The 17,841-nt window shown below is 45.5% G+C and overlaps 1 protein-coding gene across 9 annotated transcripts in view; it reads right to left on the bottom strand.

The window, feature by feature from the left end:
* Window positions 1-17,841, bottom strand: part of PDE1C (phosphodiesterase 1C) — a 306,686-nt gene that overhangs the window by 168,174 nt on the left and 120,671 nt on the right. Inside the window, exons 1-2 of one of the 9 annotated variants that reach the window (XM_052692644.1) lie at window positions 11,307-11,455; window positions 10,730-11,054 (exon numbers count right to left, since the gene is read on the bottom strand). The exons of 6 other annotated variants lie outside the window; for them this stretch is intronic. In XM_052692644.1, the coding sequence (XP_052548604.1) occupies window positions 10,730-10,830 (101 nt within the window). In that variant the 5' untranslated portion in view covers window positions 10,831-11,054; window positions 11,307-11,455. Of the gene's footprint in view, window positions 1-10,729; window positions 11,055-11,306; window positions 11,456-17,841 lie in introns of those variants that run through there. 2 more of the 9 variants (XM_052692643.1, XM_052692646.1) reach the window with 2 other exon arrangements.

The following is a 17,841-nucleotide window of genomic DNA, read 5'->3' as shown; positions in this document are numbered from 1 at the left end:
CGCAGTGGGAAAGAGCTGTTAGGTCCTGGAAGAAACAAGCGTGCACAGATTAAAAACTTGTTTTACTCACTGCTGCTATGCAAAATGAGCATATTCAGATCCTGCAGGAGCCAAACAGGCAGCTGTCCAGTTTGTTTCATGCAGGGTGGCTGTGTGATTAGTTACTGCGTGCACGATGATGGGAGAGAGGCGGGGGGGGGGGGAAATCATTGTTCATACCCCGGATTAAATATCTAGACAGGAAACATGCTCTGGAATTACATCAGAGCAGACCAGCCGCGTGCGCGAAGTCACTAAACAAATCTGCATCTTGCCCTAAGCTCTACTAAATCTAGTGGACTACTGCTTGTTATTGTTTCCCCCTCCCGAACACAGCCCACCCTCTCTGCCCGCTCGCAGACAGCTGGTGTGACGCAGGATTTTAAATCTCATGGTTTTTGTGCCAGGCTCTCTCCTTACTCCGGGTTACAGGCTGAAACACTCGGATTACTGTTTAACAAGCCTAAACATGGGGTGATAAAATCACTGCACAAAGCCACAGTGTTCCCTTTCCAAAATTATGTCCCTTCCTCATTCCCACCCCCCACCTCCCAGCCACCTCCTCCTTCAGCCCGACGATAGCTTTCAGGAACGATTAGGGGCTTTTGGGGACACGGCCCTGCACAAGGAGGGAGGGGTAGCTATTGTCCTGGCTGTGCCTCCTCGTTAACGGGCTGGTTACTAAATGTCAGCTGTAGGAAAAAGCAACATTTCAACTTCTTGTGAACCGCCAGCGCTCTTCCTCTGGGCTTTCCCCCGCTGTGTTCTTCCAGGGACAGCGACTGACAGGGGAGCAGGCTGAACAGTGAGGTGTTCAGAAGACAGCCAGCAGCAGCCTGTATGGAGGAGTGTTCTCGTGGAGGGGCCTCCAGTGCTGAGTGTGATGAGTGATGACAACCTGCAGCTCAGGAGCACTGCCCCACACCCGGGGCACAGGAGCTCCTCAACACAGCAGGGAGAATTTTGGGAAACTGGTGGACAGATGGGGGCGGTCCTTGAACACGCACAGAGAACAGAGGAGGTGATTACTATTTAAGGCCCTCCTCCCTGCTGCTGCCAGCCGTCTCCCAGGTATCCTGATGCCGCAGCAGCTGTGGGAACGGGGTCTTCAGATGACTCAGAGATGAAGATGTGTTTAAATAAACAAATCCTCCAGCCCTTTCCACCAAGTGCTGCAGTTGTGACACCTATTCTAGTTCTTAAAAGGTTGGCTGTTCTAAGGGTGGAGTCAAGTTCTCTCCCTCCACAAGGTGAAAGCAATGCAAAATGCTATTTGATGCTTCACAGATTTGGAGGCTAGGTGGGACCATTATGATAATTTGCTCTGAGTTATTCAACAAATTTGCATAACTCCAGAATTTGATTCTTCTCCATTTGCAAGCAGCTATTTTGCTACCATTGAGCTAATCAGAAACAGGTCTTACAGAGATCACTGAGCATTTACATGCCTCTCTCTGCAAAGCACTTTGCAGACGCTCTCCATACAACCTGAATGACTTTATCTACTTATCCAGACAAACTGCAACCAGAGCTGTAGGCTTCTTGCAGCTGGAACACTAGTGCATAGGAAAGGGGGGGAAAAGAAAGATGACTGCCCAAAGGCAATGAGAATGAGAGGGAGAATTCTGACTGGCGTTACACCAAGAATGTGGCCAAAATATCAAAGACAACGCCCCAGTCCTGTGAAAAACAAAGCAACAGCAATCTGAAGAAGGGACCCTCATTCACCTAAACAAAGTCATGTTCTGAACGTGACACACAAGCAGCATTGTCTGCATTGACAGCCAGTGGTATTCTTGCAACACGTGGGTTTTTCTTCATGGTCTCCCATTAAAATATTAGTGAGGTAACAAATTGGGCAGCATTTTTAAATGCTTTTAAAGGCAGCCCTTTTCCCTGTGACTTTCATCAGTACTCCTAAATTACCTGCACACACGTTGTGTTATAAGCAATTTTAATAAATAGCGTAAATAAATCTAACAAATGTTGACATGTAGGGGCCTGAATTGCTCACAGGACTAATCTTCTTTCTTCTCTTAACCCTTTTTCTATTTTTTAAGCTCTCTCGTTCTCCTCTCCACCCTTTCTGAGTCACTATGTTCTTACACATACGATATCCCAGTTCTTCCCAGCCAGCCTCAACCCCCACAGCTTCCTCTATCACTTTTCCAGCAAATCCAGAAGGAAAAAAAAAAAAAAGAAGAAAAAAAAAGAAGAGCTCTTCCATCTGATGTAGCTGTTCCTGATGTACCAATATGTGTATAGGAGGATATTTAAATTGTGTATGCAGTCTCTTAACTTAGCAGAAACCAGTAACTGCTTACAGCTAGTGAATCGCAGAAAAACAGCTGCTCCACAGGAGGCATGGGAGGAAGTGTGATCTGAGCATCATTTACAGCAACCATTGGAACTGTTCAGCCTTGCAAGGGAGTTTATGCTTTACTTCAGCTCCTTTGCCCTTAGATGCTTGCTGCAGTTTGCTTTCCCTGCAAGGACTCCCCGAGTGTCACAACTATAACTACAGGGCTCTGAACAGCATTAGCTGTTAAAATAGCACAGATCTTACATTTAATTTATGCTAATCTTGGTGTTGAAATGAGATTTTCACCAAGCCAGGATTTATACTACAGATAGATATTGTGCAATTTTCTGTCTTGGCTAGGAGTTCCGTGCACAAATAGTGTCTGTTCCGAGGAGGGTAAGAAATCACTTCTAAAATGATGATACAGATCTACTAATAGCCATTCTAAGTGTCACATTAATAACAAAACGGCTCCACAGCTTGATAGATGTGGGGGAAAAAAAAGAAAAAAAGAAAAAAAAAGCATGAAGTTCACAAGTATCTTAATAAATTGTCTCCTCCAAGACTACAGTAATCTCCTGCAACTCTCTCCAAGAAAGATTATGACAATCCTTGCATGCCTAGCCTATGCAGCCTTCCTCATCCAGTCATAGAATCATAGAATCATAGAATCACCAAGGTTGGAAAAGACCTAAAAGATCATCCAGTCCAACCGTTCACCTATTCCCAATAGCACCAGTTGCTAGACATAGAGGCCCTCTGACAGAAGACGACGTAGAGACATGAATGGGGTAATTTGGCAAAGAGAGAACTGGATATCTTTCAAGTCCCTTCTCGAAAACCAGAAAGCTACGGCTGAGTGCTCTGCAACACCCTTCTTGGGCAGAAAAATTCAAACAGCCCCAACACGGACATAAGCAATTGCTGAGAAAAATCCTGATTCCACTGAAATCAACCAGCTGAGCCTATAATCAGTTTCACCAGCTTCTGAGCTACACTCAATCTATTGCTTTTTGAACACCCAACAGAACTACAGACAAATTTTGGCTGAGGCCTGGGCAGTGTGGAATCTGCTAGAGGAAGGCCCATTGTTCAGCTACACTACAAATGTAAATACAAAGTTGGGCTTAACACTATTGGGGAAAATCTTGTGCTGTCACAGGGCTAAATGACTTTTCTCAGCGAATTACTTTCCAAACCTAACTCTTCAAAGAAAAAAAAAAAATTCTTTGAAGATCAAGAACTGAATTCTAATGTCACCCCTGCAAACGTATGGGTATCAATGAAGCCATTCTTCCCAGTATTAGAAGCACAGTTCATGAGATCAAAAACAGCCTTATGAATCCAAACAAGCCCTTCTAGAAAACCTCCGATCTACCCAAATCCCCAGTGGTTTGAGAGCAAGTCGCATCTGCAGAGGTATGTTTCACAAATGCTATAGTGTTTAATGGGTCAGCCCTAATACATGTATCTCAATCACCCCTCAGAGACAGTTAGTTTCCAGTATTTTGAAGGGACAGAACTAATTTTTTTGATGGAAAGGGAACAGAAAAGGAATATCTCATGAATTGCAGAAAGAAAGAGAAACACAGTATTTAAAAAACCTTTCAAGGGCTGAGTTGGGTTTAATATAGTGTTTGAATCCTCCCAAAGCTGGCAGATTAGGAGATGAGCTGGCCTCACAGCCTTTAAAACACATACACATGCAGAGGATTTTTCAGCGCCGTCTTCCATTGAGTTCTATTTCTTTATGCATGCACTCCTATCCCACCAAGACATTTTTTAAAGAGAATTCCAGAAAGACTTGTAATTTCCCCTTGAGTTAAGGTTTAAATTCATCTTCCCTGAAATAACTTTTTTTTCATATTCTTGTTTCTTATGCAGGACTGCACTCTTTATGGCGGTGATATTTGAAAAGCACTGCATTTAAATCACAAAGGGAGCCCTTTTCTTTTACAGCAGGCTACGGCCTTCTTTTTATGATTGCGGAAATAAATAATTGCTTTTGAGGCTGCACTTATGATTCATTTGTACTACCTCCAGAAGAATAAAAGCTTTTTTTATGATTAGTGTAAAAACTAGAGCGTATATTATTTCTTAGACAACATCTCAGTATTAAACATGAAGTCCTCTCTCTTTTGTTACCTACGGGATTCATTTATTGATTTAAGATTCAAATAAAAGTCACTGGACGGAACGAAGTAATTGAAGGACTGTGGCGAATTTTTTCAGTTTACTGAATTACTACACCTCCAAACACTTGACTTTTAAATTATCTTCCTTTAAAGTTGCTATGTTCCAACCATTTGTTCCTCTGTCCACTTTTCTGCCATGAGATCAGCAGCTGTCAGCACTTCTGTCTGCTACAGCAGTACGAAATCAACTGTTACGGGTCAGTTTGGTGGTCACACCGAGGGGAGAATGATATTGCAGACCAACCAGACCCCAACAAACCTGACAACCAGCTAAATCCCTCACACCCAGAGAGTGGCTCACCCCAACTGGGAATTTAGAGGCCCACATTAGAGCACGGCCTTCCCCAGCACAGACACCACGCAGTGAGACCTTTTCAGTCCTCCCAGGAAGCACGACAGCAAAACGTCACCCATTCCTGCCTCCACCTCCTGCTCCCCGAGCATGCTCAGCTTCACTCCCAGCAGCAACTTGAAATACATGAGAAGAGTCAAACAGAGTCTTCAGAGGACTGTACAGAGGTTTCTTGACACGGTTCTCCGATCAAAAACCCCTGCCCATGCTCATCACAAAAACCAAACGAAGAAAAGGGCAGCAGCATCCTGTTTTGAAATATGATTGAAGGTAGCTCAGTCCTGCTTCCAAGGTGAACAGGGCTTCAGTTTAAACCTAGACTCTCAGGAGGTTCAGGAAGGCTGAAACCAAGACCAAAGACAGCAGGAGTGCCTCTTTCACCTCCGGAAAGGAATTAGCATATTCATATTTTCCACTTGAAAGTTGACTAATTTACACATTTACTAACAAAGTGGCGCTTTCTGAGGGGTTTTTTACATCTTTACTATCTGTTGCCAGCTAAAATATTTGGGGACAAAGACTACTGTGTAGAGAGCACCACTGGAACTGAAGGGAGCTTTCTGTTTTCCTGTTTATGACGGCTACATAAATGAAAATGGAGCGGATGAGGGTACTGTCACCAGGAGAACCAGCTGTTCTGCATGTGACATTTCTTCACGTAAGAAAACCTAAAAATACTGTGGAGTACATACGGACGAGATGGGAAACAAATAACCGAGCAGTGGCTCAGTAATGCTTGCCAAATTGTCTTCAGTCATTGAGGCTCCATGTTTTCCCATTGAAATCAGTTGCATCATCATTTGTTTCAAAAACAAATCTGAATTTCAATCTTCCTGTAACATTTGCATTTGGACGTTTTCACCATCGATAGGATGCACGGTGCTTTGCAGAGGAAATTAAGCACATCCCCTACGTGCTGAAATATCTTTCCGGCTCTTCAGCAAAACCATGAACTTTTCAAACTCACTGATTTGTGTGTGCTTCTATTTTCCTTCCCCTTCAGATTTTTAAGACCAATTTTACACTGACAGGTTTGAGCAGGAGAGCTGGACAGATGAGATCAAACTCGAACATCCCATTTGAGTCTCAGCTCAGAGACTGCTGCTGTTTGCAGTTTCATCTTTGGCAGGATGAGGAAGGGCTACACTGAGAATGAAGGGATTTATTATGACTTCAGCAATTTAACATTATAATTCCAGCTATCAGGAAGAAAGTTAAAGTACATTTTGTCTTTTCTCCCTCTGCAATTCTTAAGCTATTACAGGGGCACCAGCAGATCTTGGTTACTCTATGACAGCTAAAAATCAACTTTTTTATTTTCCTTCTGCAAAAAGCAACCAAGAATTAATCTGAAAATACCTCCAAGCTGGATCTTTAGCTGCCCTAAATCATCACAGCTCAACTGAAGCTCTGGATATGTGCCCTTGCATTCTTAAATACCATCAGATACAACATGTAATCCTAGTGTTGAAAAGGGCTCAGGTCTCCATGTCAGAGAAGCTGGAAGGTAACTTAGGCCACTTCATAGATCTTTAAGAGCCCTAAGTAGCAAATGAGAGTTTGCAGTCCTGCAGCTGGGAGCCCAAGTGCTAAAACAACAACATCCCAACACAGCCATCACTGCTCACTGCTTCATGGAGAAACCACCAGCTTAAAAAGCAACCACGCAGATGTGTTTTGAAATGGGGTCTCCAAGCTCTGCCACAACTATTGCTCCATAATAGGTCCAGATAAACTGATGGATGAAGGGCAGAAGGTCCTGTGCATAAGAGAATGAGTTACTGGCTATTGTAGGAGAGTGCAGGGTGGACTCACAAGTAACTCCTCTGTATGCAGTGTCCAAGCCAGAGCTGGTTAAGGGAAGTCTGAAAAAAAGTCAGCCTTATGGAAAGCCAGCCTGTGGGGTGCGGAAGACAGAACGTGGCCCTTACTAAAGAGCAAAAAACTCGAGTCCCTTTTTCTAGCAGAGGGAATTACTGAGAGCCATAAACAAGCAATCAGCACATCCTTCAGGAACACTTTTCCTTGCAGACTAAGGCTGTCTGCCTTCATGGGTGAACACAGCTAGGAAATAATAGGAAGCTGTTTAAAGGCAGTCTCCCTGTGAGATCACAAATGGACATCCCTGAACCCGTGCAGCAGCCAAGAAACAAAAGAGATCTGCTCATGAATTAAAAACGTGTTTAGGAGGAGGAAAATGCAGATACTCCTCAGGCAGCCAGGAGGGGAAGCCCCTGGCAAGGCATGTTTTTTGCTTTGTGCAGCTGTCAGAGACGGGCAGTGTTTAGACTGATGCAAGTCAAATGCAAGTCAGAAGTCCCCAGGGGCTGTCCTGGCATAAGGACAGGGAGTTTGGGGACAGCCCTGCTTTCAGGACTTAATGCCTTCTCACCCCCAGGCATTAGAGCATACACACCTTTCTCCACGACTTTTCTGCTCATTCCCCTATATTTGGCCACCTGCTTTCTCCCACCCTGACTCCCAGGCAGGGGTGAGAATGGGACTAGAGAGCTTGGAGGCACTGCCACAGGAAAACACAGCATTCTCATGTAACAGCTTGTCAGCATGTTTCATATGTGGCTCTGCAGGCTCTCTGTTCTTACTACCAACATCTAAGATACCCCAGAAGGGACAGGAAGCTGCTCGAGCCTGGTTCATTTATGATAACAATGAAACTCAGAAGCAGGTCTAGTCCTGGGAGGACGATGCTGCAGGGAAGTCTGGTTCATTCATTCCAAGGAAAGAAAGGTCTCTGATGGCTGCACAGGCACACGTTTTGCTTGAGAGGGGTCCTGTGAGAAAAGCTCTGGAGTAAACTCCTTGCTCACGTTGTGGTATGACATGAAAGGTCAAAGCAGTCAGAAGTCAACTGGCAAGATTTTCCCCAGGGAGTTTCAAATACCTCTGGAGGCACTTTTGCCCAGGAGACAGCTTATTCAGAAACCTTTCACGAATGTTTATTAAAAACAGAACACTAAAAGATTAATTCTGATCTGTGATTAAACTTAATATCTAACAGGGCTTGTATAAAAGCTGGCATTTGTTCCTTACGTCTCTCGTATGAGACACCCAAGAATTTTACCACAGATGAGTGGTAAAATTTATCACACTGCCTTAAACCTGTGGGTTTAATTAACCCACTGCAGGTTCATTGACTTCTTGTTGATTGCTTCACAGAATCATTAAGTCACAAATATGTATATGTCAAGTAACAATATCTCAGAAATTTTATGACACAGATATTTTAGCTCTTTCTTAAACAGTAAAAGGAATCTGCATATGGCCCAAGAACCACTGCTTCCAAATAAGACAACCAGACTGTCCTAACCAAGAAATGCGTGCTGGAGAGATGCATAATGAAACCAAGAAGGAAATTTTTCCAATCCATTCCCATAGGTGAGTTCAATATCTTGTCTGCCCCTTACAGCAACACACAACTCATGCTGCAGACACATGCTTCAGCTTCTCAAAGCCTGCCTTTTGCACTGTCCAAAAGGCTTCTCTGTTCCTTACCCAAAGGCCAACCAGCCTGTGGGACAGAACTTTACTGGGCATATGGCATATAGCAAGAAGAGCTATGGCCAGAATTGTTTAAGCAGAAAACACTAAATTACGGGAGTCTGAAAAGAGCGTCAGCTTCACCGCCCCTTTGTAGCCTTTGGATTTCCATTCCCTTTCAACTATGCAGGCTGAGATGGGGGGGAAATTAAGAGACCCCACTCCCTGGAAAAGCTAGGTACTGACAGAGGGAGTGAAATGGGATCTCCTCTGGGGAGTCACTGGGAGCAGACACACCAGCTGGTGCTGGAGGTGGAAGCACAGGGAGGAAGGTACGAGCCTGGCACCAGGTGAAGTCGTACCAAGGAGATGTCAAACCTGACACTGAGCACCTGGGACTGTTTGTATCATCACTGCCTTTCTCAGTGCAGGAGCGGTGGCAGGATGCAATAACCTGTTGGGTCCCTGCCTGCTGCAGCCTACAGGTCCTTGGCAGCACGCTGCCCCTGACTGCCTGCTTAGCACTGCTCTGTCAGTGCACCAGATGCAAGAAGTGGTGTCTCCTCGAGTAGTATTTGATCTCTGCAGAATGAAGTCCCTCGTTTACAAGGCTTCTGAGATGGCTGCGCACATTGACTCATTCTTCTTACACAGATGTGAATAAGAAAGGAGAAGAAAAATCATGAAGTATGACGCTAAACCTCAGACTGCAACCAGCTTGTGTGTGTATGCATATAATGAGTGGAGATGGAAAATTTACAGCCAATTTCTTTCTTCTTTGCCCTTCTACGAGCAAAGAAATTTTGAAAGTCAGAAAGAAAAAGTGTGTTTGTGACACACACACAGTGCCAACACAGGGCTATACTGAGAAACAGCCTGAAGTTCAGTAATTGCGAACGCGGAGTAAGTCCTGCAGTTTTGCCAAATCTCCCAAAGGTGGAACAGCCTGGAGTTTGACAAACAATGTGCAATCACTGCTTTGTACAGAAGACAGGAGAGACCCTGAACTAATCTGCTGCTAAGGAATTATCTGCAAAACTTCAGGTGTGATCCAAACCAGCATGCTGCTAAACTCTGTATTAGATAGAAACGCAACGACTCCTAATGCTACAGCATGGCACAGATTTGAAAATAAGAGGGTTTGTTTTGCGTGGCTGTTCTATTTGGAATGCTTACAAGACAGCTGTCAACCACTTTGATTAAGTTCCTTCACAAAATAGGCTTCCTGGAGTGACGCCTTGAAGGACATACATATTCATGCACGTCTTTTACTCTGCATGGAGTCCTGCAGAAGTTTTGAATGTGCTTTACAAAAATATGCCGTCACTGCTCACACTAAACAACTCTCACAGCAACTCCAGTTTAACTGGAAACCCTTTGTTGTCCATTTTTAGCCTGCTCCTCTTATGCGTTCCCAGTTCTGCTCTTTCCTATCCTTCTTGTCCCCCCACACACACACCCTGCAGGCTGAAACATTCTCTAACATGAGAAACTAAGGGAGGAAAAAAAAAGCAACTCAGTTCTGAACACAGAGAGGGATGCAGCTTAATATGGCAGTGTTCCTATTTGGCTGAGCCAAAAACTGATGGGCAAATAAATGCTCTGCAGCCAACAGTGGCTCTTATTGCCGGTAGACAACATTTTGGATACTGAGACTCTGAAAAAGATGCCAGACATTAACTCTAAATAAGCTACACAAGCTCTACGGTGTGTAAACTTCCACATTTCTACAGTCCCGGGTCGTTCTTTAAGCACAGGAAGCAGTGTCCCACCGTTTCATGACAAGTCAGGCTTAACAATAAACATATAAACTAATCATTAAGATCTGATCTGTGCATCATTAATTTGCTGCTGCCACAAGTGGAAATCTCTTCCAATTGTGCTTTCTCTGCCTATTTTGTCCTTGTTAACTGCATCAGTGCCAGAAATGGTGTACACATACAGGGAAAAAAAGTCTTTCTGTAGGTTGCAGCTAATGGAAGTATTACTCAAATCGGAGGACCCAATTAGGTTGCATTCCAGGCAACAACAAAACTTTTCCAGTGCGGCAGCAAAAGTAATTAGCATCTCACAAAGCTGCTGCTAAATTACCGTGTCTCATTAATGACATTTCTACTTGCCCGCTAAGAACGTTTGTTCCGTGTAACACGCGGGTTTCGTTTAAGGAAGCAAGCGGATCTTTGCTGAGATTAAGTCACTGTATTTATGGAGAACAGGTGTGGAAACTCCCTTGTCATTTTGAAGCTACCGACAAGAAAGGAAAAGGAAAGTGCTACAATCATTTTGACAATGGGAGGAAATGGGAGAAGGACGTGGGGAAAAAAAAAAAAAAGTGTTACTTACAAGCCTCGGAGCCGAAGCCAGATTTTCTCTATCTGCTCTGGCTGTAAGTATTTTAGAGAGTTGCTCTCAAATTCTTCAATCTCCTTCGTGGGCGACTCCATGGCTGCAGGTTACCTCGTCAGTTATGGCTCGGCGATGATGGGCGGCTGCCCCAAGCACACGCTCCACCTTTAACGGGGCTGCCCGCCAGTGGCCAACATTTCTGGCAGCCCCTTCTCCCCCCTCCCCGGGCGCTCAGGTGTACGCGGGGGGCACGCCAGCATCATCGGGCAGACCCAGGGGATTAGCGGCTCAGCTCCGGACTAGCAAACCCGCACGGATTTTTCTTTTATTAAAAAAAAAAAAATACCAACAGTAAGCCAAGGATCCAACCAGTAATACTGGCTGAAGGATCTTTAGCAAGGGAGGGAAGGGGAAAGGGAAATCCCTCGCTGCCAACTGAGCCGTCTGCATGGGCAGCTGGGGAGCCTGCACCGCCACGCCGGCAGCATCCCGCTCTCCCTGCGTGCCGCTCCCCCAGCCGGCTCAGCATCGCTCCCCCAACCCCGGCGTGGGCTTTTCTTCCCCCCTCACTTACCAGCAGCGCTGCCGACAGGCTCAGAACCTGACAGCCGAGGGGAAAGTCGTCTGTCAGCATAGCCCAGGCACAGCTCCTCGCTCTGCCGCCCTCTCCCTTGCGCACACACACGAACGCGAGGGAACGGGCTGGCGCTGATTAAAAGCCCGACCGAGCCAAAAAGGAAGGGTAAATTACAGAAAGTGAGCGGCTCGCTCCTGGCAAAGAGCCGCCTGCTTCATCGCGAGGCAGCGTGCACTCAGGCAGAACGCAGCGTGCAGCTTCAACTTGGGCAAAATTCACTTTAAAATACAGAAATCGGAAAAGCAGCACTGCCCGAAGCCTCACAACACAGGATGGGAAGTTCGCGCAGCAGAGGGAGATGAAGCCCAACACTTGTAACAGCCTTTTCAGTGCCTTTCAACAAGAACCGCTAACGGTACTTCAGGAGACAATGCTTTATTCATAATGCATGAGGCTTGCAGCAGGACCTATGGCTGAACTGGCAGCTCGCACAGGGCAGCAAACAGCCCGGTTCTACAATGGTCCCACGGTGAACCCCACACCAAGCCCAGGCAGAGCAAGAAGCAAGACACGGGGCATTTCTCTTAACACCACTGGGGCCCATCCTCCAGGTACGGGGAAGACAAGAGGACAGAGATGTCCTTTGTCACACCGACCCCACCCACAGTCCACTGAGATTTGGTGTTTTCTGCCAAAGACAAAGCTTAAGGGTTAAAGGAAAGGCAGGGGAAGGAGAAATCATAGTGAGGGTCTGCTACAGGTTGCCTGGTTGGGAAGACCAAGTGGATGAGGCCTTCTATAAACAGGTAGGAACAGGTTCACAGCCATAAAACATGGTCCTCGTGCAGTGCACCAGAAATCAAACAGCTTCCTGGAATGTACTGACAATTTCCTCATCCCAGGAAAGTACAGGAACCCATGAGGAAAGTGCTGTGCTGGACCTTGTCCTCACCAAAGAGGAGGGACCGGTGAGTATCGTAAAGCTCAAGGGCAGCCTTGGCTGTTGTGATCATGGAATGGCAGAGTTCAAAATCCTTAGGCTATCAAAGAGGGTGTGCAGCAAGCTTGTTACTCTGGACTTCAGGAGAGCAGACTTGGAACTCTTCAGGGAACTGCCTGTCAGGGTGACACGTGGGAAAGCCCTGGAGGGAAGAGGGGCCCAAGAAAGCTGGTCAGTATTCAAGGATATCTCCTCCAGGCCCAGAAACAGTGCATCCTGAGAAAAAGGAAGGCAGTCAAGAACGCCAGGAGGCTCCATGGGCAAACAAGTTGTTCCTGGACTTACTTAAGCTCAAAAAAAAAGTAAATAGGGAGTAGAAGCAGGAACAGATTATCTGGGAGGACTACAAAGAAGTTCTCCAAGCAGCCAGGAAGGAAATTGGAGAGCTGATCACGAGGGATATGGAGAAAGCTGACTTCTTTGCCTCAGTTGTCACCAGCAAGGGTTCTAGCCTCACTGCCCAAGTTGCAGAAAGCAACTGTAAGAACTTGCAGAAGGCAGATCTGTGTGCTGTAAGTTAAAATCAGGTTCGAGACCACTTAAAGAATCTGAAGGTGTACAAGCCCATAGGACCCAATGAGATCTATCTATGGATTCTGAGGGAACTGGCACATGAAGTTGCCAAACTGTTATCCATCATGTCTAGTGAAGTGGCCTTTTATGATGGAGTTACAGTGTCAGTGGGTAAAGGAGGAGCCCACAGGAAAGGGGGCCCACAGGAAAGCTGGAGAGGGACTTGTTATAAGGGCAGGTATCAACAGGATGAGGGGAAATGGTTTTAAACTGGAAGAGGGTAGATTTAGACCAGATATCAGAAAGAAATTCTTTACCTTGAGGGTGGTGATGCACTGGAACAGGTTGTCCAGTGATGCTATGGATGCTCTGACCCTGGAAGCTTTCAAGGCCAGGCTGGATGGGGCTGTGAGTAACCTGCTCTAGCGGGAGGTATCCCTGCCTACAGCAGGGGGTTGGAAGTAGATGCTCTTAAAGGTCCCTTCCAACCTAAGCTATTCTGTGATGCTAAGCAGAGCAGTTTGCCACACCAGGAACGTCAGGCTCCCATGAAAACAGCTGGCTGTGATTTCCCATGCCAGTTGCACAAGTGCGGAACACTGACACACAGCAATTGGTGGAAATGTGAATACATCAATTGGCCTAAGCAAGCAAGCCCCTGTTTAAAAAGCTTAAATCAGTTTTTAGAAACATAACTTGGCTACTTCAAAACCCATATAGGCAGTGTAATAACAGACAATTCCTGCCTGCACAGAGATTAGGATAATCCCTATGAGCACAAATACACACACAAGGATAAAAACAACAGATTCTATACAGCAGATTCTATACAGATCTATACAAAATTAGAGAGGTTTCAGCTTTGGGATCTGTTACGTGCAAGAAGGTACGAAACCAGGCTCAGGCTGCTGATACTGCACAACAATTCACCAGTTTCACCCCTCTGTGTTACACATTCCAGAGTGAAATTGAAAACTAGAAGCCTTGCATCCATTCATGTAAAAAGCAGTTTTTCAGTAAGGAAAAAAAAAAAACAACTTTTCCATAAAACCATAAATGTAAAAACTTTCCTTCCAAAGTAGAAAAAATGCCAAAGTTCATTTTAATTCTACTGAGATCACACAAGTTCCACACAAAGAAGATTAGACATGGCATACACATGAGGCCATAAAAAGTACTACCACACTGAAAGACAGAACAGCCTGTACTAACTTAAACTTTACAGTTTTGATTCTTCAAGTTTTGCCAATTTTGGAGCACTTTTGATCTTGTCAGTAAGATGACCCAGTCTTCTGACTCATCATCAAGACCCAGAAGCTCTGCCACATTCTCCATAGGTGACAGATAATCATTTCTCTACTCCTAATCATAGCATCTCATCTGAGAAACAGCACAGCATTACCACCTGCTTGTGGGAAGGACAGTATGGAATTTAATGAAAAGGTCACTGTAAGAGGAAAGCAATTCTTCATCACTTTGCCAAAGAGCATACAGTTGATATTAGACCTGTCATGGGCCTGATTCTCCATATGCAAGCCATCCCATTTCAGAAAAACCACTGCAGCTTTTAGTACTTCTGTGAACACACAGATGCTGAGACTTCCATTTTGACTTAGGAGGCACAGCTCTCCCACCCTTAGCTCCCAAGTGTTTCAGATATCTTAAAATAAACCCCACATGAAAACCAAAAGAAACTGTTCAACCTCATGGATGTGCACGGGTCTCACCACAGTTACATTAAATAGCCAGCAGAATGAAACTCTCCTTTTATACTTCATCCTTCCCCATAGACCTCTTTAAATTCTATTGCTGGATGCATACAACAGTATTTTCTCCATTCTGCTTTAGTCAGGAGCATTTTCCGAGATGTTTCATTTACTGCCAGGAATCATCATGGCAATAAATCAATAATTCATGGCACGCCACAATTCATACACCTTTTAAATAATTTCTCCCTTTAAACTGTTAAGTGTATCAGCTACAGCTTAAGATATGTCAGTAGCAATCTGATGGCAGTGTACCCTGTGTGTCCGCAGCTTACCCGGATGCTATGCCTTTAAAATACCAAGCTGTGCCAAAAGAATGGATGCATAAATGACAGAAGAGAAAAATCATAGACTCATAGAATTATTTTGGTTGGAAGGGACCTTAAAGACTATTCAGCTGCCACCCACTACATCAGGCTGCTCAGGGCCCCTTCCAAACTAGCCTTGAACACCTCCAGGGATAGTACTTATTTTTTAAGTTACGAAAGAAAGCAAAAGCTTTTATTTTCAGCTGATATCTGAAAGCAAATAGGGACAGATGAGAGTAAGGATTAAGGAAAAGTTACTACAGGTTGCAGAAACACCAGAAAAATGATGAACCAATGCCATAGTTATGAAGGCAGACATACAGCGAAGAGATGTTGGGCAGATAGAAAAGAGCAGAGGAGAAAAAGTAAAGAAAGATGAGGTTCTGTGCATGGATGCCACTAGAGAAGTAAGCAAATATTGATGCTGTTAAGGTGATACAGGAGAACATCCCATCCCTGATGAGTGCATGACATTTTGTATCATTGAATTTTGACCTCCAGGAGCCTCTGAGCTCAGAGGCTACTCATAGAATCACAGAATGGTCTGGGTTCAAAAGGACCCACAGAGATCATCTGGTTTCAACCCTCTGCTCTGTGCAGGTCGCCAACCAGCAGCCCAGGCTGCCCAGAGCCACATCCAGCCTGGCCTTGAATGCCTGCAGGGATGGGGCATCCACAGCCTCCTTGGGCAACCTGTGCCAGTGCCTCACCACGCTCTGGGTGAAAAATTTCCTCCTGATATCCAACCTAAACCTCCCCTGTCTCAGTTTACAACCATTCCCCTTGTCCTGTCACCACCCACCCTCACAAACAGCCGTTCCCCCTCCTGTTTCTATGCTCCCTTCAAGTACTGGAAGGCCACAATGAGGTCTCCCTGCAGCCCTCTCTTCTCCAAGCTGAACAAGCCCAGTTCCCTCAACCTTTCCTCATAGGAGAGGTGCTTTCTGATAGCTAATTATAAAAATAAATAAAAGCAAGAAGTTGAGATGGGTACTAGATCAGGAGAATGTAGAGAAAAAAATGTCATTGCACTCAGTTGCTGAGGAAATGAAGGGCTGGACTGATATGGTGTCACAGCAATGATATTTATAGGAGTTATGGGCAGAGATAGGGCTTCCAGGGTTTGTAGGAAACAAGGCGATATGTAAAACACAAAATGGGAGGAAAGCACATTGGCAAGAGAAACTTCAGTGTCATACCCCATGGAAGCAAGTGGAAAGCTTGAAGGCAGCCACAGAGGAATTGGGAATGCGCCTGAGGATGCTATCTCCTATGATAACAGAAGTTCCAGAGATTGCTCAGAGACAGCGAGGGATTCCCTGCAGCTGAGCAGCAAAGGACACTGCCTGCTGTCTGCATCACAGATAACTGGCACCTCACACCACCCCTGTACCTCGGGGAAGTCCCCTAGGCTGCAAGACAATGTGTGGCCATGCACAATCAGATCCAGGTCCAGTGGCCTCTGGAGTTACAGGGAATAAAAGCATAAACTATTCCTCAGATAGCCCTCAATCCCTTGAAGTTTTATGAGGGACAATCCAGTATGTTTGCTCCAGGAATCTCTTCTGAATGACACAAAGAACCACTAGCTGGCTGCTGCTCACTTGCAAGCACTCACAGCAGTCTTCCCAAAGGAAAAGATGCCAATGTCAGCTTGGAGCATGCTGTCTGCTTGAACCCCTCCAGCAGCAACCCCAGCATACAACAGTGTTCTCCATTTCCTGCACTACTCCCCATTTGTGTTGCCACAAAGCACAACGTCCTTCTTTCCACCCATTTGGTGTTAAGGTATGAAGGGATTAATACAGGTCAACTATAAATGCAAGGTGTCGATAACACCATGCCTGAGCTCGAGTTCAGGATTTCCTGAGTACCCAAGTCCTCCTGCAAGTTGTCCATCAGGCAATGCAGAAGGGATTCAGGGCACTGCTGTGACCTTCGTAAAGGTCTGGCCCTGCATTTCTCCCTGCTGCCCCGTGATGTGGGAAGGGGTCCATGTGAGGAAGAGTCCTCCCTACACCTACAAGCAGGTGCACTCTCCTTCACTTGCCTGCAGAAGAGGACCCAGGACAACCACAACCAGCAGCTTTTGCATGATCCCATCCTAGAGCAAGAGGTTGGCACTGCCAGTGACAGCGAAGGATGAAGGGCAACACCGAGGTTTCAGGCAGAGCAAACAAGCCCTATGCTGGGTCCCTCCTTTATCACAGCACAGAGATCCAGGTAAATGGAGGCTTCACCTTCTTTGCTTCTTCTCCCTCAGACTGCACTTACATTCATGCTAAAAGACTCCTGACTGAGTGCTGTACAATAAGGCTCTTCACTACAGGTTCTTTTCCCTCCTTAAGTACGCTATTCTGTAGGACTACTGATATGGGTAGATGCTGCTGAGACAGCAGAGAGGTGAGAAAAACGCAGCTCAGGAGGGTAACATTCACAATTTACTTTTCCAAAGGACAGCATCACTACAAAAGAGACAAAATAACTGGACATACTGGAGCGGGACTGCCTTCCTCAGGGTGATGGCATAGGTCTGTCAGACACAAAACCACAGTCTAAAGCAGAAGTTTCAGGGACAGCTTTGTCATACCACTGCATTGTAAACTGGGCTTTACCTTCACATTAAGCACCTCAATGACACTTTTCCTTCAAGGCATCTACAGTTCTTTTACTTTATTTTTTAAATAAAGAAGAGAAGAAGTGTGAAAGTTCAGCAATCTCTTTGCAGACCTAACCAGAGCTTGATAAGGATAGCAGTAATGCCTGTAAGAGCCACTGAAACACGTGCAGAAATGCTGCCAAAATAGCAGTCTGTCTGGTGGAAACAGCCCCTCAGTGGGCACAAGCAGACTGAGGCAGTAACTCCAAAGAGCAAGATGGCTGGAGTCTTTGCAGGACTCCAGCAAAGCCCACATAAGCCACACCATGACCCAGAAGTGCTATGG

This window comes from Tympanuchus pallidicinctus, unplaced genomic scaffold, assembly GCF_026119805.1.
Source record: "Tympanuchus pallidicinctus isolate F22 unplaced genomic scaffold, pur_lepc_1.0 scaffold3, whole genome shotgun sequence".
Taxonomy (NCBI): domain Eukaryota; kingdom Metazoa; phylum Chordata; class Aves; order Galliformes; family Phasianidae; genus Tympanuchus; species Tympanuchus pallidicinctus.
Note: the sequence above shows the minus strand (reverse complement) of the source record. Positions and strands in the feature narration are given on the sequence as shown.